The sequence below is a fragment of the Taeniopygia guttata genome, chromosome 2, assembly GCF_048771995.1.
Source record: "Taeniopygia guttata chromosome 2, bTaeGut7.mat, whole genome shotgun sequence".
Lineage (NCBI taxonomy): Eukaryota > Metazoa > Chordata > Aves > Passeriformes > Estrildidae > Taeniopygia > Taeniopygia guttata.
The window spans coordinates 49630046-49654391 of record NC_133026.1 but is presented as its reverse complement, the minus strand read 5'-3'; the positions used below and the strand labels follow the sequence as shown (position 1 = coordinate 49654391).

Sequence of the window (24346 nt, the reverse complement as noted above, 5' to 3'; positions counted from 1 at the left end):
AAGGCATGGTAGGTGAGTTCAGAGACTGACCAGAGCATTATTTAACTAAATGATGTGGAAATGCACCAACAGACTCTCACTTCCATATGTAAAGGGATGTCTCAAGGGACCGGTTGAACTGGTTATGATGACTACATAAGCAGAGAAGTGAGAATTGATCATGGCAATGCCAAAATTTGTCCAGAAGTATGGATTTATCCTGTATTCAACCATGTAAAATAACAGGACAAAAAATTTCAGCAATGTTCTGTTTCTAGAGCATTCTAAATCACACCTAAATCACACATTTGCTTTTAATGGCAAAGTTAAGCTGGGCATTAACTTTCTCCTGTGGCTCCTCAGGAAAATTGCAAGCAATTGCCCAAGTGCAGGTTCATCCAGGGTGTGTGCACAGCTAACACAGAGAGCAAAGGTGTTTGGGTGTAGCTGAGGGCTTATTTTGGTCTGGAGCATGGCTATTAAGAACAAAAAGCATGATAAGAATGCAGTCAGAGTTCAGCGTCCTTGCCTAAGTATACAGGACTGAGAGTTAATAAAAACACATTCTTACACATGCAGAAGGTAAATATACACCAGCCTCCACAAAACCATTGTAATAATTTCATAACTATGATAATTTAATAATTTTAGAGTGTATCAAAGCTTTACAGTCATCCTGAATTTACAGGATGCATTACAGGTAGCATCACCACTGACCTGGGTGGTGACCTGGTTAGCTGACCTGGGACTCAGGGAACATATAGAAAAGTGAGAGGGATTTGAGATTAAACTAAAAGCCTGCATCTGCGCAGATACTTTTACTATATTTTTTAATCTATAACATAGTTATTCTGCAATGCCCATTTTCCAAAGTCTGTAAATTATTTCCAACTATGTACGTTTAGACTGTATTTCTACAAAGATCACGAGATATTGTTGCCATCTCATGAACTAAATATTTTGTGTGCTATGTGGATGCAGTCAAAGAAAGAATTGAGCAGGTGTCATGGGGTTTTTTATGATTTACCACACAATAATTTAGAAACTGCAGCTCCTGCTAAATTCCATTATTTCTCCTGCAGCTTGGCTTTTAAAGGTGCCATGCTTGTCTTACATTTAAAGGACTTCTCCTCTGCCTTTGAAGAATTAAGAGAATTTACAGGATGGAGGTTAAGTGCTAGTAGTAGGATTTTTTAAAAAAGGGCATTAAAACCATTAAAAGCAAGTACCATAAACTGCAGATGAACAGCTAATAAGCCAAAGAAAAAATACCTGATTTAGCTTTCATACCTGATAATCCCTGAATATTTTTAAGTGACTCCAGGATGGGGTTTATTTTCTAGTTATACTGCTAATACAGACATGTAAGATTAGCATAAAAGTTCATTTAGAAGTATATTTTTTTAATATTACTGAAAGTATTAGAAATTTTCCTGCAATATATTACAAATACATAGCTGAATTTACACTTATAGCACCAAAAGCTCTGGGCACTCATTATGAAAATGTAGAAGCACTGCCAGGAAAAGAGGGATGTGGGCAGGAGTGATAGGTCCACTGGGTTAATCAAGACTGATTCTGTCATTAAATATGTATATCTATCCATATTACATATACATACTCACATATCTATAGTATGTAATAGAAGATACGTATGATATATAGCATATTGTATACCACATATTACATTACATATTATGTAGTATTAATATAATACATACTCTGGATTCTGCTATGCTATGTTGTGTTACATTACGTTGCATTATTTATAGATATACTTACTGTATTTTAATGTTTCTTTGATAGTTGACTATATTAGAAACATCCCGAAATTCATAGAATCAGCTTTGTCATCATGTTTCTGCCAGACATGCCTTCTTTTACTGGACCAGTCTTTCTGAGAAATCAAGTGCTTCTTTGTTCTGGATGGATCAACTTTAGGGAAGGTACAGGAACCACATGCACTGTCATGACAGAAAGTCAACTTTTGCACAAAGTTCATCCCCTCAGTGCTTTCCGGTGGGAATGGATTGCAAATGAAAGGGAAATACAAGATTTTGAAGACAAGATCTAAAGCAGACAGTAACTTGCCTTCTGCATTTCAGGAACTGCAAGGATATTTTCTCCTGAATATATCAGCTGCCTGGGAATGCTTCTCTTCAAGCCTATTCTGTAAAGATAACTCATGCAAATTGTGCCTTTGGGGTTAGAAAGATGGGCTGTTGTCACTTTTTAAACAGTTAGCAGAAATTTCAGAAAAGGTTGTGAACCATGTGCATCCTCTCTTAGACTTTTATTTAAACTTTGTATACGATGCATGAGAGAACCCTCTGGGCAAATACCATGGTAGTTCAGCCATGGTCTGATGGCTATTTTTCTAATGTGTGGTAGTCTTGATAAGTACATTAGACCAGGGCTGTTGATAAAGAACTCCTGGAAGCAAACAAGTGGTAGTGCTACATTTTTATGGAAGGGTTGTAGTTTCCACAGCAGGCACTCCTGGCTTTTGGATTACTTTGAGCTAATCTATGACATGCTTAATCTCCATCAATGCCCAAGCTGTGACCCATGACATTCTCTCATCAGCTTGGTTTCTGTTGTTAAGTTGTACAGCCACTTATACTGTAACACCATGGTGCTCCTCAGCAACATATTCAGGCTGAAAAAACATCAGAAGTGCAGATCAGATGGGGATTTGAGCAACCTGTCTAGTAGAAGTTGTTCCTGTTCATGGCATGGGGGTTGGAACTAGATTACCTTTAAGGTTCCTTCCAACCCAAACCATCTGTGATTCTAAGTATGTGTATATAATGTGAGCTTGAGTCTGTCCTCAAATGTGCATAGAACATATGTGTGTGTGTACATGTGCACGAGATTTGTGCACTTGCATATACTAAAATACATGTACACAAGAATTGGATACAGAATGGACTATTTCAATCAAACTTTTATAAGCAGAAGATTCATAAACAAAAGCAATGTACCATACTTACAGTGATGAAAAAGACTTTGTAGGACAGTGCTCTGGAGCCTGCAATATTCCCATTACAGACTCTCAAAGCCAGCTTTTGCTCTGCCAGAAGATACAATGCAGGCAAGTTTTGCCCACTTTAAAAATATTACTCCCAGATTTTCAGTTTTCTTAGCACAAGTTTTGTTTCTAGAACTGCTGGTATTATCTTAAGCTAATACTTTGCATCAGTCCTATTGCTTCATTTAAACCAAATGACACTGCTGCTAATCCAATCTGTTTCTCAATCACACAGCCAGCCTTGTGTTTAGCGTGGTCCTGTGCTAAGGTAGTTAAATGTAGCATGAATGATTAAGTGACAATGAGTTGTCAATAAAAAAAGAGACATCAGCAAAATGCCTCTGATTTCTCACCTAGCCCTGGATTCCTCATGGAGAAGCTTGCTGTGGGTTTGGGAAAAATGTTTATTTCTTCCAAGCAACAGTAACCAAAAGAGACCATGATGGATTTTGCAAACAGGGTACATGTTTTATAGGTATATGCTCTCGCTTGTGTCAAGAAAGCCAAGAAAAGTGGAAGAGGGTTGCAGAATGGCCCATGGGTTGCATTTTCTTCTTGTCCTCTGCAGCACAGAATGACCTGAAAACACCTGGCACTGATGCTACTTCATTCTGAAGGCAAGTATTTGCTGTACTTGCAAGTATTTGTAGAGTACTTGCAGGGTGAGCAGAAGTTCTTGCTACCTGTTGCCAGACCAAAGAATTTGCCCAAGGAGATGAAAGACTTCATTATTCTTCCTCTCTCAGAAGAAGAGATATAATGACATACTTCCAGGATAGCCCCTGCAATAAATGAATAAATAAAGAAATAAATACATACATGTGGTAAGTAAATTCACCACACATACATACATAACTTTAACAAAAAATCTTTATTATATGTATTTACTTAAATTGCATTTAGGGACACTGGTCAGATCAGAATGGAGATTATGCTCTGAGAGCATTAAATCAAAAGTATCCTACTTGTCTCTGTGGAATTGCATGTGCAAAATACAGATATATTACTTGCATCTGACCAACGGTTACTATTACAATAAACAGCTGGAAGTCAGCCCATGTTTGCCTTTCACTGCTGATCATCTTTCTATTCATCTTCTATTCTTTCAAGGCACACTGAAAAATACTTTGAAAAATTATTAGCTGATAACTGCACATATACTGACACTCATGTCTATGTCTGAAAAATATCATAGTCCTTCCCTGCACCTAGAATTGAAAATAATTGTCCTATACATAACATTAAGATTTATTTTATCAACATTGCTGATAATTTGTTTTTATTTTACACAGTATTCTAAGAAGCAATCCCTTGTGTTGGGAGCACTATGAAAATTGCTTTTTTTTTTCACCTTTCACCTATACCTGTTCTGGATAAATGAGAACAAAAAGCCCACGTCTTATCTTCCAAGATAGGGAGTAACATGAATTTATGGGGTAAATAAGACCTTTTATAGGTGCCTAACAGTTGTAGGGGACAGGTCTCCAGTCAGAAGTCAGGATGAGACAGTGAAAGGATATTCATGGAGCTGGTCTTAGACACAGGAGCAGCCAGTATCTTCTTAGTCCAGGGGCTGGCTAGACACATACCTGAGGGCATTACTTCCATTTCCTAGCATTTGTTAAATGATGAAATGGAATTAAATTACAACCAAATATGAAGTATAGAGACTTGAAAATATTCCTCCCCAAATTGTTCTGCTTTCATGGAGCACTGGCTCACGGTTTTTTAGCCAGTTACACTTTCTGACATCATTTTAAAGGCATTGACTTTGATTTATTCCCATCTCCATGTCAATAGGAAGACTTTTATTTTCACCAGAATATTTTTTGTATCTTCCCTTCCTGTGTCAGTATTTGGAAGTAACACAAAGAAAGAATATTTCCAGTACTCAGTTGTACATCATGGAGCATGCTGACCTGGTTTAATATGTGGAAGTCAACAGCTAATGATCTCCAGATTAAATGAAAATAATGATACTAAGGATAACAGATTGGCACCTTTAAGATCTCAAAATACAATACAAAGTATTTGCTAACAGTAAAGACAATATATAAAGTTTTTTGCATTTTTTTAAATTAATAAGTATGGGTACTTATATAAACTTAAAGAACAGTGATTCTTGAACAAATTAACTGAAAAAAAATTAAATTGTGTCTGTTCCTAAATGCAAATAAAATATGCACATAGAAACTCCTAGAGCACCTTGAAACAAAATTAAGAAAATGAAGGCTCTGCAATACAAAGTGTGATCATCAAGAGCTTTCATTGTACTCTAACTGGGGAGGGTTCATTTTTGTTAATACCTTCTGGTGCACTCGTCATATAACGGACTGAACTTACCTGACTTGTGCAACTGACTGGATGAATTAACTATGTTATTTGCTAGGCAAATGTGTTTCAAAGTCTTTGTGCAATAAAGATAAAAAATTAGGGTTTTATTTTAAATTTGAGAGCTTGAGACCTGTGTAGGGTGTGGGTATTTTTTTCTCCTTTTAAGTTTTATTAATCTTTCCTTAGAAGTATGAAGAGACATGCTTATGTTCAAAAGATTTGCTATACTGAGAAGAAATGAACTGAATTATTACTTAGTGAGATAACACTGTTACAGTTTCATTGAACTCTTTAAAAGCTTTTCCACAAGAATTATACCTGAAATTGTTTATTTTAACATGGCATTTATTTAAACTGTTTAGGCGTTAATTTGTTTTCTGTTTTATGAGTGTATTTTCCTTTTGTGTTCTTCCTTAGGTTCAGATTCATAGATGGTTACAACATATGCCATTAGAATTGGGAAACTGAAAAGGTCAGTGTTAGATATAGCAAAACCTCAAGAATGAGAACCATTTTTCAAAAAAATCTGGGATATCTTCCCTCTCCCTGAGCTCTTTAAATGGGAGCTTTCCAGATCTATTAAAAAAGATGTGCAGCTGAAAAAGCTGACATGTAGCCGGACCAAGATATTGTCAATGTCTTGGGTACCACTGTGAGGCACAGAGGCTTGAAGACAGTCTAGTATGTGGGTTGCTTCATGTCTTTAAAATGGTCATTTTACTTCTCATTTCCAACTGGGGACATAGCACCATGCCATCTGTGAAGCAAAAGCAGCAGCTGAGCAGGGGAGGAAAGGGCAAGGGGGAAGACAAAAGTTTGTCTGCAAATCTTTTAAACATGAGCTTATTGAAATGTTGGCATCTATGTAGAAACAGCCAAGAACAAACCAATCTTCTTCTTGAAGAAGACAGCTGTGGCCTTCCTGGTAAGCTGGAGCATGTCTTTGTGGGGACAAAAATGTTCATGAAAGATTGTATTAAATGTACATATATATACATATATCTATATATAAAATATCTTTAGGACCTTGGTATTTCTATGTTAGCTTTTATTTGGATTTATAAGATTAATTTTATTTCTATTTGCACCATTCCAGAGGCGAGGGGGAGCAAAACCAAAGCCACAACATCTAAGTCATGGCCCAAGCCAAGGCTTAGAATGGCAATCAAATCAGAGTCATGGTCTGTCCCACGTTACCTGGGTATGATAGCATCCCCAGCATCTGCCCTGCTTAGAATGCTTGGGTTATTACAAAACACTCCTGCTAATAAAAACAAGCACCCCAGAACAGCCATCAGTTTTATCCTCATAGCTGGTGGATCATATATAACTTACGCTAATATTTTTCCATTTCTAAATCACAGCACATCCATAATTTTCCATTTCTAAATCATAATGCAGAAATCACTGTAAAAGATAAAATCAGACAAGAATCTTGCAGGTGAATAATGTCATTTCTTTAAGCATCTTTTGTAGCACTTTCTAAGCATTATTTTAATTTATTTAAGGCAATACCAAGCAGTGAATGTGTTCTTTCTGTTCCACAGCAAATCTGATTAGAAAGCCAGATAAAATTAAGAGGATGCTATTTTGGCATGTTAGTCTTTTTTTTCAGTGTCACCTCCTGCAGTCTCAATCCCCCTGAACAGCTTAATCAGCTCAGGTTGGGTCTGCTCCTCCTTTCCACTCCACAACTGCTATGGCCTAGTGAACATGTAATTGTTGAACAGCAAGGATACAACCTCTGCTGCCTCTCTCCCTCCTTTTCCTTACATAGGCTTCACAAAGGTCCCTGCTCAACCCCAGAAAGGCAACACCTCTTCTCCCAAGGCTGAAACATCAAAGGCAGGCGAGTCCTGGCTGAGCTTTTCTTGCTTCCATACTGGCCCCTTTCCTGCTGCTGCCACTTACCCTTATCCAGGCAGCCATCCTGCTGAGATCAGGCACCATGGCCAAAGACCTGCCCAGCAGCAGGACAGGAAGCAGGTTCAGCATCTGCCTTTGGCTGCAGCACAAACTAACCACCCCACTTCTCCAGATCTCACTTATGCCTTTCATAAATAATCATGGTCTCTTCACTGTGTTTTTGAGATCTAGGAAGGAATTTGAAGGAGTTATTGATGCCATCTGTAGGCACTGCCAAAACAGGTTATTGTGTATGTATGGACTTAATCCAGCTTTCAGATGATATGGAGCTAACATGTAAACAGACCCAGCCACATCCTTATAAGCCTCTGCCAGGTATGTTACTTTACCTTCTGTAATGATATGTCTGCAGGAATGCAAGATGAAATAGAGCTTATGACAGAGACACCCTATGAAAACTTGGGCATGCCACATACAAAATTATTTGCCTGTTTGTATTTTGTAAGACTATCCACAGTACTATTGCACTATGTATATTTAAAAAACCTAAGGATGACCCATGATTAATGAACAGAGTTGACATCTGGAAACCCGAGATCTGAATGATGGCTCTCCCAGGTTTTCTATGCAACTTGTACCGACCTCCTGCAGATAAATATTCCAAAACCAGTGGCCTGACTTTAGATACCCTAATAAAGTTGGTCTGTTTGCCAGAGACACTGAGTTTAGTTGCTGCATATAAGCTATAAAAAAACTGTGGGTACTCAATAATTCTGATAATCAGGCTGCCGTTTTTCTTTTAGGTTACTAAATTGAGATACATCTCAGTACAATTAGAAATTCATCTTTGTAAACCTTGTTATCTGTTTTGATGAAATTTGCCCTTGAGAAATCTTACAAAAGCATATAAAGCCTAGATGAATATCAAGTTTAGGACCAGGAATAGGATATTTCTTGTCTGTGTTTAATTGTAAAACAGAGCTATGGTTATTTACCTGATTCACCAAAGGCATTAATAAGCCCATCCAATAAATTTGTACATTGCTAATCTTCTGTTTGTGGTTCTCCAAGATCAAGGACTTTTTGATCAATTGAAACTGTCCCCTGAGCCTATCCTCCACACCAATGATATCTTCTCTTTTTCATGTTCCAAGGATTGTCTTTCAGTATTTGAAGTCAACCTGAACATTTTCTGTTGTGTTCTGAGTGTTATCATTCATGATTCTCAAAGGTAAACCAGACAGAAGATAGAGTTAAACAAGTTTGGAAGATTAAGGAGGCAGTAAAAAGAAAGACACTGATAACTGGAAAAGATAAATATGAATGAGTGAAATGCAAAAGGTTAATTTCATATTTCATAAGAGCAACAAAATACCAGAGAAGAAAAGTTCAGAAATGAAGAATATCCAGAAAATCAAGGATAAATGTCCAGAACTATTTTTTTTCTTTGCTTTGCTTTGCTTTTTGATAGAAAATGCCATATAGCCTATTAAAACATTTAGGATTTAAATGGTAAAAAAAAAACCAATGAGGTCATGAAGTAGAAAGATTAGTAAAAAAGGATAAAAGAAAATAGAAAGAAGGGAAAAAGAAAATATTTGTAGTGACTTACATTGTTTTTTAATGACAGAGATGCAAAGACTGAGAAAGTTACTAAGAAGGAAAACCCTTATTTAAAAAGTCATGATTACTACACAGTTTATCAGTAATGGCTTTGGGACTCCTTAGCTTTACATAGCTAAAATCCTCATTGTTCAGTACATAAGAAGGTTACAATATTATAAAGCCATTGCAGCAGATTCTGTGATTACTGTACAACAATAATTGAATAACTTTTAAACATGTCTTTAAAAATGCAGAAACTTGACATTAATAAGTATTAATGCAATAATATTACTATATAGTTTAAATGTTAATATTTAATATAATATTAATGCAGAAACAGTATTTTTCTGAGATAATATTATAATTTTTCATCTTCTTCTGTTTCAAACAAATTTCTTCCCCAGGCATATTTATTTCTCTGGGCATTTTGTTTCCCTGGGCAGGTCCAGATGTCACTGTTTTCTTGTCTGACTGTGCTAGACCCAGCACGAGAGACAGAGCTCATAACCAATGAAGAAGGCTTAAAATTGCCCATGAAAATAAAAAATGGGGGTGGTTTCACAGCCAACAATATCTGTCCTGTTCTGGTGAGGAATTGCCCTTCCTATTCCTGGCTTTGACACCATTTCACAGAGCTAGAACAAGGTAAGAGAATAGTAGGCTTGAGAACTTCCATTGTTGGGCAGGGTCAGTGGGATTTACGTTACTTTAGCAGCATGAAGGTAAGGTGCCTGTCTCTCCTCTACTGAACATACACTCAGCTTTCACTGGTACTTGTTTCCCTAAAACTCTCAGCAATCACTGGTTAGAAGAGAGGTTAGAAAACTTGCCCACTTCATTGACAGCTATAGAATGGAGAACAACCTCAATTCACAAAGTAGCTGAGTCCTTGCTGAAATACATTCCTGCATGTAGTAATCGCTGCACAGGTTGTGGTGGTGAAGTTGATAAATATTTGCTTTTGATCAACATTTAAACACAGAGGTAGTGAACAGTTCCTGGTGCTGTATGAGGTACTGAAAGGACTGCAGTGTTAAATACCAGCTCCCTGCCCATCTCTGTCAAACTGGGAGCATTCAGGCAAAGGGACAGTTCTGTGTTACTTCAATATAACCCATTCTCTGTGTTGCCTCCATCTACCAGTACATCACTCACCAATGGTTGCAATACATTTTTCCTCTGACTCATCATATTTTTTCAAATGCTTTCAGTACTGAAGGTTTCTCTATTTTTTTTTTCCCAGAGCAAATTCTGTAGAATTAGTAAAGAAAGAAATGAGAGGAAGGGAATCAGTTCCTGCAGGCCTTTGAAAAGTAATTTATCTATTTCAACTTGCAAATCGCAATTCAGGTAGTATTTTTAACACCATGTCCATGCCTAACTTCTCTTTAATGCATGAGGGGCTTGGATCCTGTGTGCTTGCCTTCATCTTTAGATATGAAAAACAGTATCTTAGAATTTCAGTGCCTCTTGCAGTTTCTTACAAAAATAGTGCCTCCCTACAACACGGATGCACTTTGAAGAGAATTACACAAAATTATCACTGAAAGATTCTTAGATTCTCTCTTGTCAGGATCTTATAAGTTAAACAGCAATGTTAATATGCTTTTTTAGTTGCTGTGGTGTTCCTGCTGTTGGTTTATTCTGGTGTGTTGATGGCTTCAATCAGACCAGCTGATTGCCTTCTGTTAGGCAATATTTCTGCAAATACTTCTGGCATTTTATATGTATACTGCAGAAATTCAGACTGCACCTGCAACTAGCACCATGAATTCGACTCTTTCACTGATCAGTTTTTCTCTGGCTCACACCCCTAAGAGAAATCAAGTCTTTTCAATCCATCATGAGCTGCTATAAAAACTTGCTTCATAGAATTTTGCACTTTCCACTAGCAATGCTCAGAGCTGAAAAGGCACAACAGCTATATGGATCACACTGCAACCAAAGACTATGATCATGAAGTCATTGAAGAATAATCTAGCTAAGTTTCTGTGCTTTTTTATAAAGGATCACATTTTCAAACTTGGAGCAATAATTGTTAGGCACTTCTATAAAGTTCCTTCAGTGCTGAATACCAACAGCAGGCATTGAAACTTAGATTTCCTCAGCACCTCTAAAAGTCAATCTATATGCAGTTTGACTGCACAAATATGAGGCAATATAACTAATCCAACTCTGAAGAGTTGTTCTGTGCTATACAATATACTTCTAGCTTAAAAGTGGGACATTTCAAACCCCTCCAGCTACACAGAAATAGAAACCATGCCTGTTAAGATACCATTATTGAAAGATTCCTTTCCTCCCCCTCAACCAATCCACTGTCTTTGAAAGCATAGGCACCATCTATTCTGGGCACCGCTACGTTTCAGTGTAGAGCAACACTGGTCCATTAATGACCTCTTTGATGAAAATATCCTAATAACCAGCACATGGGAGCAACAGAGAGGGTGGGAATCCTGTTTCTTCACCACCTGTCCCCACACATATGCAGATTCTCACTGCCTAATGGCACACAGGGATTGTGCTTTGTGCTGGAGCCAGAGCTCAGCACCTACCCGTCATCACCTCCCATTGCTGCATTTACAGCTTTTATTTAGCAAGAATTTAATAAGACTGATTGTTGATGCCTGGAATTTTGGAAGGTAGAAATGTCAGGGACAGCAAACAAAAACAACAGGCAACATATGTCCTTGAAGAAGACGACACAAGCCTTCTGACCAGCCTCAGCAATGTGAAGCAGCCCGGACTAGAGTGTCTCTAAGTAATTTGTAATGCTTTGTAAAAACGTCTGCCAAAATAAATTGAGCAAGATCTGTAGAAGTCTGTAATTCCTACCTTTAACTAAATTCTCAAAATCTTAACAAGAAGGAATTAGGTTAATATAAGATAGTTACAGTAAGAATACTTTCATAGAGCTCCTTAAATCCATAAAAAATTAGAGGTCATTACAAAATAAGAAACACTTGTCTTTACATGATCTTTATATGGGAGATCAGTGTTGCTTTGAAAAAAAAAATTAAAACTGATATATGAATCACTTTATTAAAAGTTAGGATAATTTTACTGTTTGTTTAATCAGAAGTAAACTGAGAACAGACCACAGTTCTGAAGTAATGGAAGCTTTAATGATAGTGATTGAGTCACTATGAAAAATTTTGGCTCACTAGAGATCAGTTTAACAAATATTAACAAATAGTTCTGCTAAGTGCTAGTTTCTGAATATTTTGAAAACCAGATCAATAACTAACTATACTTCAGTAAAATAAGGTGCAAAAATGTAGATTCACATTTTAAAATCTCTCTGTGTGTACTTCCTTCATTTGGACAGAAATAGCTTTCCTGGAGATTTCTGTACTAGGGTGTAGCCTACTAGCAATGGTAGTCTTCTGCTACTGAAATAAATCTTAGTTGCTTTTCCAATATTAAGCAATTCGTATTCAGGATATTTCAAATTAAATGTAAAGTTGTTCACCTTTGTGTCAAAAGGGAGTGATTTTTAGCATCTCAAGCATGTTTACACCAGCTGCCCTGCTTGAGTACATAGAAGCTTTGTGGTGGAGCTTGGCAGCAGTGATGCATCAGTTACTACCAGACACTGACCAACAACATTGATGTTAAATATTTGGCAAAACCAAAATTATTCACGTGGAAAACTAATCCACACTTAACATTTTATTCACTTATGTGTTCTAAAGCATGGTAAATATTCTCCGAAAATCCACTGGACACGTTTCTTGAACAGGGCAAATACAAAAAAAAACCCAAAACCCTGAGCAGCAAGCCCAGCACATGTTGGCTACAGCATCTTGGTAATTATTAGTCTCAGCTTATCAAGTCATCTTACACAGAATGGAAACAAAAGGAATAATCAGTATCATATTTACTGGTAAGAACAGAGGAAAAATAAGATGTCTGCAGTCCAGCAGCTGGTCTGTGTTCAGCCTATAACTCTACAGCTTGTGAATTGGCCACACACAGTGTGTACTGTGAAGGTGTACAAAGCACCTGCATGATTTACTAACTCTAATGTCATTAGAATTATTTCCAAATGTTTTCATATGTTGTCCCCCCGGGATTAGTTGCCTTGGGAATCACTTGTATTATTTACCATTATTTTCCTTACTGACATAGAGTGACCCTGACTGATAGCCTTAACTGGTGCAGAAGTGGGGGTAATGTACTTTTTGACCATCAGTCTCATATTCTGATGCTACAAAATTGCCATGATTTTAAAGATAAGTAATCCTTCCCAAGCATATTGCCAAGCCTGTGTTAAAAGGTCAACGTTTATGCTATTTTGCGTCTTCAGCAGAAAAAATAAAGCTGACAGGAGTTAAAAACTGATCTGCATAGTGCCAAGGAGTGTGTATAGTGATATAACACCTACCTGGGATACAGCATCTGGGCGCAAACACATGTTTGTAGCTACATGTAGCTCTTGACAAAACATTTTGTTTTGTTATCTTGCTATATTGTAAAACTGAAGTGCATGAAGCTCATAAAGATAGGTGAAGTAGTAGTAGTAGTAGTAGTAGTAGTAGTAGTAATATTATTATTATTATTATTATTATTATTATTATTATTATTATTATTATTATTATTATTACTACTATGTGAGAATAACTTGTTTCTAGAAACCAAAATACAAAACCAGAGAAAAATGAGCACATTTTCAGCTTTTGGGGCTATTTTCGTGTCTTTATTTTTAATGGGGGTAAATGTGTTTTGGTAATTTCTCTAAGTAGATGGCATCCTAAACTGTCCCAGATTTTAATAAAGTTTAGTGCTATCACAATTTCTATGATAAATTTCAAGGAGTGGAGGCATTGTTGCCGGTAATTATTGCTCAAGTGTACTTACAATGGCTTTTTGGAGCACTAGGTTTTTCCCATACTAATACTACTGTTATTCGTTTTATGTAGTCTTTTGTTTAGCAAAAAGATAAGAGTATTTATTATCCAGCAAAGTGGGCTAATTTTGCAATGATATGCTCAAAATCCTCTGTATATTGTTGAATTAAAAAAGAAAACATAATGACAAATAACTAGGAGCATCAGTCATAAACAACACAATGTACTTGGTTTATTTTACAACAGCAATTTTAATTCCTTCATAATTGACTTGTAATTTACCATTTTAAGAAAATGTACATCATCTGTTACTATCTGGGTTTTATGTACTTCACTCTGAAAAAACACAAGAGAATTAGGGTAAAAGTGATTACTTGCTGTACTGAGTTTAAGTCTACCACCTTTTTCTTGCAATAATGTGAAGGTAGTTGCTATTAGCCAGCAGAATGGGTCTCCAAGCTATAAAAATTCATCGGGTATCTCTCAGACTTCTGAGATAGGAACATTAAGGCATTTTGGCAGCTCTCATTAGGCAAATCACTAAAATCTGTCTGATCTAGACAAGAATCACACAAACTATTTTTGGACATTCAGCGATTATACTAGCTCGGTATAGAAAATTAATTCAAGGTTTTGACTTTACTGAACCTTTAAAGTCTAGAGACCAAGTCCCTGTGATCATGAGGCCATCCCTGTCCTTGGAGGCCACACATTGTGTACAGCTGCAAGGCATCCCTGTAAATTCATCTGGATATCCAGACTATGTAAAGAAAGGAATTTATACCATGGGTGTAAATGAGTTCTCACCAAGGCTTTACACAATCCATATCTTTCTTATGGAAAGGCTTGGAGCACTTCAGAAATCTCTTCTGCTTTTGTTACAGAAGGGGTTTAGAAATCTTCTGGTGCTCATTAACATGAGTATATGTCTAGTTTGGGAGTTTACCTGTTGTATTACTACTGTTGATCTCAAATGCAACATTTCACTGATTGCTGCTTAATTTCATGTTGTTGACAGATCAGTAAAGCACTCAGATCCCAACTTGCTTTAAACCATGTGGACTGAACAGGTTTTCCCTGCAACACTAAAGGAAAACAAATAACCAACTCAGTTGTGTAGATCAGTTTAAAACATCTCAGATAAGTATCACTGAAGGAAAGGATCCTGTATTCTATAGAGAGAATGCATTCTCTAGAGATTGTGGCTTTGAGAACATATCACCCCAGCACGTTTGTTCACCCTTGGAATGCATAAGGACTGTTGGTCTCCCCCCCATAAGGTTTTCTTCTTGAGTGGTCTGTGGGCGAAAAGGGAAAGCCACCCAGTGTGTCATTGGAGACGTTGGTGTAGGCTACTGAAGATGGATGGATTCCTATCTGAAACGAGGAAACACTTGTGTCTGTCTGAACAAACTGTTCTTTTAGGCAAAACACCATTGTTCACATTGAAAACAGCAGCAGAAGATGCTACTGCCTCTGCCCACTCCTGGTACAAAACAAGCATAATGATCTCTTAGAAACAACCAGGAAGAAAAGATGCAGGCACACAAGCACACATCTATACCTATGCCTGTATCTATGCCTCCAGTGAGCTCCTGAGTTAGTGCAAACAAACCTCACATTCCAGCAGCACTGGTAAGTGCAATGGAGGGCCTGTGCTGAGGACACCAGTTAGACACAGCAGAGCTGCATTTGGGCAAAGCTGGAAGAAGCTGCAGCAGCAGTGCTCTTGCCAGAGCTGTTCATAAGCAAAGGCAGGAAACAGAAGCCATGAAGGAGCAGCTTGTTTCCAGTTCCTGAGAGGTCCTGAATTGGTACTGAAAGGGAAGCAACCCTAGAAGTAAAGGCTCAAGAAATAGTAACCTCCCTAGCTGGGAGAAGAGCCAGGCCATGGGAGCAAAGAGGGAAAGGACTGAAATCTCTGTGTTAAAGAAACATATTGCATGTTTAGTAAAGGGCAGCACTGCTGAGTTTTGCAATGCCAGGTGAAGGACCAGTGTCCTCTGGCACTGGCTGATGTGTCTGCTCGTAAGCCTCACTGTCAGTCCCACAGCAAGAGTCTTTTCATGGAAAAAGCAATCTTCAAAGCCTGTAGATGCCCAGAAGGTGCTGGAGCTCCTGTCACTGTCATAGGTACCCACAGACCCACACCACAAATATCAAAAGCAGCGACTTGCAGAGATTTCTGTGGCGAAGGCTACATTTCAGTCAGCTTTTCAGGTATCATCTGATTTCCTGACCACACAAACCACCTGTCTTCTTACCATTCCTGCAAACATTCATCTTATTTTGATGCCATGCACTGATACGTACAGATAACACATTAAATTACTACAAATCATTCTCTTAGGGATTGTTTTAGAAACAGAATGTTAAGGGGTTGGAAGGGAATTTAAAGACCACCTACTCCCAACTCCATTGCCATGGGTAGGGACACTTTCCACTAGACCAGGTTGCTCCAAGCCTTATCCAGCCTGGCCTTGATCACTGCCAGATTTGGGACATCCACAACCTCCCTAGGCAATCTGTTCAGTAACTCACCATCCTCACAGTAAAGACCTTTTTCCTAATACCTCACTCAAATTTCCCCTCTTGTAATTTGTACCCACATATTTAATATATTACAATTCACTATGTTTACCTGTCAAGCTAGTGAGAAGTTAGCATACAAATATTTCCTCCAGCTATTTTCTTAGACTTCTACAAGACCTAAACCATAAGGTTTAAGCACATAGACTCTTAAGTATCGTGGCACTGAAGGAAAAATCAGAAGCTTGTCAGATGAAAAATCAGAAGCCTGTCAAATGAAAAATCTCCTGCCATGTACCTTACTAGACCTTCCTGCTTTTAGGAATTCCATGTACAGAGGTTAGACCCAATGTTGATCAGAAAGAATCTAACTACCCTACAAGAGAATGTGTCCTGTGAAGCATCTCAGTGGGCTCAAACCAAGGAGAGTGAGCCTTGGAAGGTCTGAAGTTTCAGCCTGAGGAAGAATGCAGTAAGGAAAAACTGTTGTTCTGAACCTGCTGAGTGTGAAAAGCTGAGTTGTGGCTTGCTCCTGTGACACTGCTCTTCCTTGTTCTCCGTCCTTCAGGTAGTGAAGAAACAAGTTAAGCCCGAAGAGCAGTGTTCCCCTATGAAAAATGTTTATACACATCAATTTCTTTCATTACACATGCTGTGTCTGTGAAAAGCTGCCTGTTCACCATCACAAAATATCAAATAACTACAGAAAACAAACAAAGGAAATATTAGCTTTACTAAAGATCAATGAAACAGAGTTCTGTTACATTAGCAGCAGATTAGCTGCTACTAAAAATTTAAAAAAGAAAAAAAAGAGAAGCATAACCAAGGTTGTCTTTCAGCCTGTAAAAACTCCTACAAAGAAGGAGCTTTAATGAGTTAAACCAATGCTAAGTCTTGGTTCTAAGGCGAAAAAGAAACCTTCAGCCCAATGAAGGACAGGATGGAAAAAGAAAAGGCAGTGGATCAGTGCATTATTTGCCACAGTAGATACCAGAGGCATTAGTGGAAGTAGACCATTTATGATTGAAAGCTTGTAGTCTAGAAATTACTGCAAAGAAAAAAACAAAACAACAAAACCCCAACCAACCAACCAAAAACATTACCACCATCTGTCTATTATGAATTCCCAAAGTACATGTGTGACTTTAGATGTATGAATAAATATTCTCCATTTTGGAATTTAAATATCTCCAAGTTGAGAAAAAGGTGAATATTTGCTCATCTTCTGCTCATGCCCAAAGAGACATTAATATTCTTTGCTCTGGATGGGCAATGATGCTTCACTTCTTGTGATCCTATTCTTCTTAATATCTCCACATCCCAGTTTGAGGTCAGAGCTATTAGAAGTGATTAGGCTAAAGTGCTCATGGAGTAAAATATGGTTGTAGCTTCCTTCTAACTCAACTTTTCTCTGTTCCTCTTCTCTGCTCTAATACTGGAATTCAGACTGCTGCAAACCTCTAAAAAAATCAATCGTTCAGGTCACAGACAATCTGTCAGAGAAGAGAAAAAACCAGAAGGCTTGAGGAGAGCTGGTTGTGTGCCCTCTATACACATATCTGTATACACATATTGTTCCTGCTGGTGATACAGCCAGAGTGCTTGACAATAAAAACATTGACCTGTGCTCATAAAAGGGGCAGATTAACCAAAGGTTACCATGTTTGTGAATGCTCCTAGGCTGCCTTTTTATTCAATGTAGGAGCCTGGCACATGCAGAGACTGGCCTTTGTGAAGAACAATTTGATCTCCACAAAATGTTCTTCACCTTCACAGAGACTGACAGCACACGAAGCAGCAAAGTAGTGGAATATCATCTGTCATTCACATATTCTTTTGGGCTCCACTGAATAGAAGCACAGACGATATCTCTTCTCCAGTACTTTATACAAATGTGCATGAGAGACTGAGTCCAAGACTGATTTACAAGCAATCATGGAATATCCTGAAACTCAAATTTTCTACTCAACAAAAAAGCTGAAGAAATTGGTAGTATGCTTACATACTGTACACAACTATATATCCCTTTCCCAAACATGTTGTTTTTTATTTCCTGTATCTTAGCTTGCAATCCTCCCAAGAAGAAACAAGAAGAGGAAAAACATGCCTGCAGCCTCTCACTAGCTCAAAAACAAAGGCTCTCAGAGCTACAGAGCACACTGGGCTCAACTCAAAACCAGGAATAAAGCATTTAAATGGGAAACCACCACTTAGGAGCTTACCTAAACACCAAGGAAAACAAATCTGCTAGAAAAAGCAAGAGATGTTTAATACAGCCATGCAACCTTTACCAAATCTGGTTGTCACCTACTCTGCCTATACCAAGCCTGTCCTCCTGGCTGTATCAAGGGGGTGATATAATTAATTACTGATGGTTTTCAGACCATCACTGCACATGTAGCTAGCGGGGAAAGTATCCCTCCAAATCAGCCCAGACTCCTGACAGTAGTAATCAACTAGCAGCCACTGCAACTCTGTCTTTGAATGACTCAGGCTTTTCTTCTTTGCTGAGGGAGCTACCTACATAAACTGACAGCAAACATTGTAATGATAATTTTCTTGCTTAGTGTATGCTGATTCACTGCTGATGCAACAAGTGTGAGACCTGCAAGTTATTTTGAAAACAGGCCCCTCTCAGCAGCACCATAAGTTCATTTTAGTAAAAAAAAAAGACTGGATTTCTCTCACGAAATCTGTCTTTGAAATTCTGGCTGCCTCAGTCTCTAAGGGGAAGTTTCTCTCCTTTCACACAAAGTACATAAATTCCATTGGACAATTTAAAATGCATGAGCCGTTCTGCAGTGAGTAATTTGGTAATAGGTATTTTGGCATTCAATTCCCTGCATTCAGTTCCCTTTTCTCTCTGTGATCACTTACCCTGCTGTTGGAATTCTTTCAATGGATGTATGAAGGAGCCATGTTATGCACCATGTCCGAATTGTCTAGTCGGCTTTTTTTATGGCCTACCTTTTCAGAGTGTTAACTCAGCTACCACTAGCATGAATAAAATCAGAGAGCCGTGCCTTGTCTCTATAAAGTGAGCACAAATCATAATGCAGCCTTGAGGAAAAAGATAAACAAATTTCAACACTCCAAACTGTCAGATCTCAGGCTTATACTGCAGTTAATCACAAAAGCTAAAAAAAAAAAAAAAAAAAAAAAAAATACAGTTTAGTGCAAGATCATGCCAATCCACAATCCAGGCCTTCCTTCTCCCTTTAGATTGTTCCCTTCCTGTCATTTCTCTTTCACTTTTCTTGCTATCTATAGCTCTATTGTCCCCTTGTTTTAGGCTTTAAAACAATGATGCCTTTACCTCTTGCAAAGACAATTGCTGTAAAATACAGCACCAAAACCTAACTTTCCAAGACTGAAAAATCAGTCCTTATTTTTCATGATCAGACCACCCTCCTTTGGATTTGGTTCCTGTCCCACGCAAACTATTTTGTTTGCCCTCACTGTCCCAGTGTTTAACACACCATGCAGAACTAGCCATGCTGATGCTGACTCACACAAACTCTCCTCTACTACAACTCATGTATGTCAGCAAACCAGAAATTTAGTCATGGCCAGGAATGGTATTTGCAAAGTGTACCTACATAGGCAAAATATAAGCGTCGTGATGCCACCCAGCTGACTGAGACAGTGTCCCTCCTGGTTTAATGTTCAGTGTCCCTGAACATTAAACCAGTTCTTCACACAGTGCTCCTTAGTCAGCACTGTTTCATTGGAAGAGCTTTGTCAGTGACTTTGCTTGTGTCCACTTCAGTAGGCTGGGCCATGGGAAGGCATTATTATACAGGGAAATAATTTTTCCAGCACAAACATGACTAAGGACCATTAGCTTTGAGAAGGCCAATTTTCAGAAAAGGTGAACAACTAGTAGAACCAGAATGCAAGTGAAGCACTTTGCAAAGAAAAGAAATCTTCTGTTTCCTCCTATTGCTTCCCCATTTCTCTTTCCTTTCCCATGAAGCTACTGAATTTCACAGGTTTAACTCTTGATAATAGTATAAAGGATAAGTACTTTTTATGGCATCTTTTACAAACCTTGGTTTTTTTTCTTCACAACAACTACTCCAGCAATATAATTCCAGTCTTCAGGAATAAATAAGACAGAACTGACTCCAAAACACTATTTTTCTGAAACCTGTCCTAATTTTGGTATGATTTTGTATCATCAATTTTGTACTTTTAGAAAGAAAAAATAACTGCCCCACTTCCAATCCACATATAAGTGATGCAAATTTGCTAGGAGGTTTATGTTTTATTATCATACATTAAAGTTATCTACCGTAGATAGTTCTGCTTTAATTTGTTTGCAGATTGCAAACAGGTTCATGTAACTCTGTATCCCTCAATAAGTCAGGACAAATACCATCACACATCTTCCAAGCAGCTCACAGTTGAACAATGTAAATTTCTTTCTTTCAATTTCTACCCTCTTCTCTCTGCAGTGTTGTTTTCAAGTTGTCTTGTTACTACTCTGAAACTTACAATTACAGAAAGATTTCTAAGCTCTTACAAAAGCCACATTTTAATCAGTTTTCAAGGCAATGTTCATGCACTTAGAGGCAATGATTCCTGAAGTTATTCACATCAGGAGCTCAGAGGAGCTTCACAGTTTGGTTTAACACTTGCTTGACAAAGACACACTGTTAACTCACTGCTGTACCATCCATTCAGGCTCCCAGACTTGGTGTGGTGCCATTCACTGTGTCCAGGACACTTTTGAAACCTGTCTTTCTCATAAATGCAGAAGCAGCTCCTTAGCTATGGATGGAGGAAAGTCTTATCATGTCTAATGATGTAATCCTGAAACACATGGAATCACAGAATGTTAAGGTTTTGGAATGGACCTTAAAGATAGTCTAGTCCCAACACCCCCTGCCATGTGCAGGGACACTTCCCTGGCCTTAAACACTGCCAGGGTTGGGGCATCCACGACCTCCCTGGACAACTTATTCCCTTGTTCCAGCACCTCACCACCCATACAGTAAAGAACTTCTTCCAAATATCTAACTTAAAATTCCCTTTGTTGAATTTGTACCTACTACCCTGTGTCTTATCACTACAGTTCCTGACAAAGAGCTCCTCTCCAGTTTCCCTCTAGGATTCTTCAGATACTGGAAAGCTGCTGAGGTCTCCACACAACCTTCTCTTCTCCAGACTGAACAGCCACAGCTTTCTCAGCCTGTGTTCACGGGGGAGGTGTTCCAGTCCTTTTATCAGCTTCGAGGCCTCCTTTTGGCTTACTCCAACAGCTCCATGTTCTTCTTATGTTGGGGACATCAGAACAGTACACAGCGTTCCAGCTGGGGTCTAACCAGAGATGAGCAGAAGGGCAGAATTACCTCCCTCGCCCTGCTGACCCCAACTCTGCTTTGGATGGAGCCCAAGTGCAATTGACTATTTGGCTTGCGAGCGTACACTTGCCGGCTCATGTTGAGTTTTTCATCAATCGTCACTTCCAAGTCTTTCAGCTCATCCTTCAGGTCTTCTGGCACCGGACTAACCTGGGGAGGGGTCGGAGCACCGACCCCTCGGGCAGGCCAAGGGGATGGCGGTGGGCCGGCCTCCCCCGCCGAGCGGCTCATGCGGGCGGGCGGGCTCCGCCGCAGGCCGAGGCCGAGGCCCAGCCCCACCGGGCCCTGCCGGCGCGGGCAGCCGCAGCCCCGGTTCCCCGCCCGCCGTGAGCCGGGGCGGGGCGGCTGCGAGGGGCGGCGCCTCCGCGATCCCCGGGCCGCGCCGGGGGGAGGCGGCGGCGGCGGCGGATCCGGGCCCGGCGGAGGCGGAAGGGGCGGGCGGACGTGGCCCTGACTCTGCGGGACGCGCGATGCTGGTGAGTGCAGGGAGGCCGCGGCGTTGTGTCGCAGCGAGGCCTGGCCCGGCCCGGCCCGGCCCGGCAGGACGCGAAGGCGGCGGCGCGGGGCCCGGCACTGAGTCACGCCGCGGGGACCGGGGGAAGGGGCGGTCGGGCCCGGCCCGCCCGCCCGCCTTTCTTCTCCCGGGGGCGCTGCCGGCCCGGGAGCGCGGGGGCGGCGGCGGTGGCTGCCCGGGCCGCTCGTGGATCCGGCCCCGGAGCCGCGGGCCGGGCCGGAGCGGGGAGGCCGCGAGCTGCGCACTCAGCACGCATCGCCCCCGTCGGGGTGCGGGAGCGCCCCGCTGGCCGTCCCGGCCCCGCAGGAGCTCCCCGACCACCGCGGGGCTGCCCGCTCCCTCCCTCCCACCCCGGCCTTCCCCCGTGACCGCGGCCCCCGCATGGCTAGGGCGCCTCGGTGCCTGCCCCAGCCTTTCCGTCCCGCCCCGGCAGCTCTCAGACCTCGGGCCCGTCCTCCCGCAGCCCTCTCTGTGCCCCAGTCGGCCCCGGGACTGCCCACCCCAGCCATCCCAGGCCCTGCTCCTCCCACGCCTCTCCCCTCTTTTCTCCCTGTGAGCTTTTGTCCGTAACCTCACCGGGCACTGTTTTGGGGAGTTCACCTGCTCTCTGTCCTCCCTGTCCTTTCCTGTGCTGCTTCCTTTCACCCTTTTCATCCCACCAATCCCCATAGCCCTGGTGATACTCAGGTCTGTCTAGGATCTTTTTGGTTGTACCTGGAGACATTCCCTAGTGCTCTCAAGTACCATCATGGCTGGGGGATCTTTGCCACAGTTCATCTTGGTCAACTTCTCTAGGTTTCTCTTGCTCTCAAGGACTGTGCGCCGGGTTTCCCCTTGTTGCCACCTACTGTTGTAGGTGCCCCGTAACCCTTTGTTTGTCTGTGTACTTATTGTCTCTATCCAGATGACTATCTTGTATTTTTTGTTTCAAATAACCAGCTCATTTGTTTCCCAGTAACTTTGCCACTGCAAGCTAAGTGTGTCCCGATTGGGATCCTTTCCCCATCCTTCTTGTTTCCTCTTGAAGTTATATTCCAGCACTGTCATTACCCCTCTGTTACCTTTCCCCTTCCAGTTTTCTTCTGCCCAGTAACCGTTTCCTTCTTCATGCTTTTTTGCCCTTCTGATCTTACTTTCCTGTCATTAAAGCCTTCCTTGTGATCTCACCTAATACTCTTTTCTTTGCACATACTCCTTTCCTCTGTAGATTCATATACTGTCTCCCCCACTTTGTATTTAAATTCTCTAGCTATGCCTTTGAGGAGAAAAGAATTTTACCCTAGGTTATCTGAATACTTGTGTTCTGGTTTCAGCTGGCATAGCGTTAAACACTGAAAGGGCAGAGCTTAATTACTTGGTGTACCTTATTTTGTTTTGATTCTTTACTGGCTTCTTTAGCAACTTTTCCCTTGGTATATATGTTCATATATAATCACGTACCTCAGCCCTAATACAGACACATGCCCTGATGCTACTCGGGGAGAAAAAAATTTCTATTGGAAATCCTTTTGGCAGAACTGGGAAGAATCGTCCATGGGAGCCAGAAATATGTGGTGGCTACATAGCTTGAATTAGGCTAAATAATGTTTGTAATACCATATTGTGAATTGGTACTTAATTGGTGTGGAGTGTATTTGTATAGATACCTCCTCTTTGGGGAAGTAGCAAGATACTATACAGGTACCAGGGTACCTAGTTTTTATTCACAATGAACTGCTGTAATGTTGTGTGTTGATGATTACATGTCTGTGTGGCATCGGCACTTTGAGTTTCTGATGGTGACTTGACCAGAGAAGTCTTCTCCATCTGCTTTGTAACTTCTTGTTTTCAGTATTATTGTCCAACTTCTTATTTTCTGTCTTAGTTGCTTTGCTTCTTAAGATTGGTTACATTTCACAGCCACCTCATGACCACATGTTTGAGGTGCAGTTTCAACACTGGACACACATGCCCCGTGGAGGTATGGTGAGCACATTTGATCTTGGGATTAATTCATGCACCTAACTATAGAATCCCGGGTCAGTGCCTTGCGTTAACAGCGTCTCTGGAGGAAACTTTCCATTGCTTAGCCAGGGATCATATAGAAATACAGTCTTAGTTTGTGCAACTAAATTAGGCATATGTGTTTTACTCCTTGGCTGACAAAGTAGCGGTGGTGGTTTAGCAAAATGATTCTTCTTCCACCTTGCTCCTTTATACGCTGCTTTGAACTGGCCTTAAAACTTGGGCCCGTTGCTCAAACCGTCAGCATGAGAAAATCACATTGCTTTAT

At 40.2% G+C, this 24346-nt stretch overlaps 2 protein-coding genes and 1 long non-coding RNA gene across 4 annotated transcripts in view; 1 reads left to right on the top strand and 2 right to left on the bottom strand.

Moving 5' to 3' along the window:
* Nucleotides 1-2257: 2257 nt before the first annotated feature.
* Nucleotides 2258-22902, bottom strand: LOC115493724 (uncharacterized). 2 transcript variants are annotated; one of them, XR_012054332.1, is made up of 2 exons: nucleotides 22789-22902; nucleotides 2258-3792 (listed from the first exon to the last, which is right to left on the bottom strand). It is a non-coding gene; the product is annotated as an uncharacterized lncRNA (long non-coding RNA). The 2 variants fall into 2 exon arrangements; XR_003958641.3 differs by lacking the exon at nucleotides 22789-22902 and adding an exon at nucleotides 9971-11524.
* Nucleotides 13869-22743, bottom strand: LOC116807760 (uncharacterized). Its single transcript, XM_072925185.1, has 2 exons — nucleotides 21245-22743; nucleotides 13869-21009 (listed from the first exon to the last, which is right to left on the bottom strand). Exon 1 carries the CDS (start codon nucleotides 22741-22743, stop codon nucleotides 21706-21708), a length of 1038 nt encoding a protein of 345 aa, XP_072781286.1. The 3' UTR covers nucleotides 13869-21009; nucleotides 21245-21705.
* Nucleotides 21896-24346, top strand: part of CUL1 (cullin 1) — a 53030-nt gene continuing 50579 nt past the window's right edge. Inside the window, exon 1 of the mRNA XM_030265288.4 lies at nucleotides 21896-22036. The gene's annotated coding sequence lies outside the window, so the exon portion shown is untranslated. The remainder of the gene's footprint in view (nucleotides 22037-24346) is intronic.

What these genes read in the sequence shown, in the direction of transcription:
- LOC116807760 (XM_072925185.1), bottom strand. Translation starts at nt 22,743, where the DNA reads ATGGGGATTGGTGGGATGAAAAGGGTGAAAGGAAGCAGCACAGGAAAG.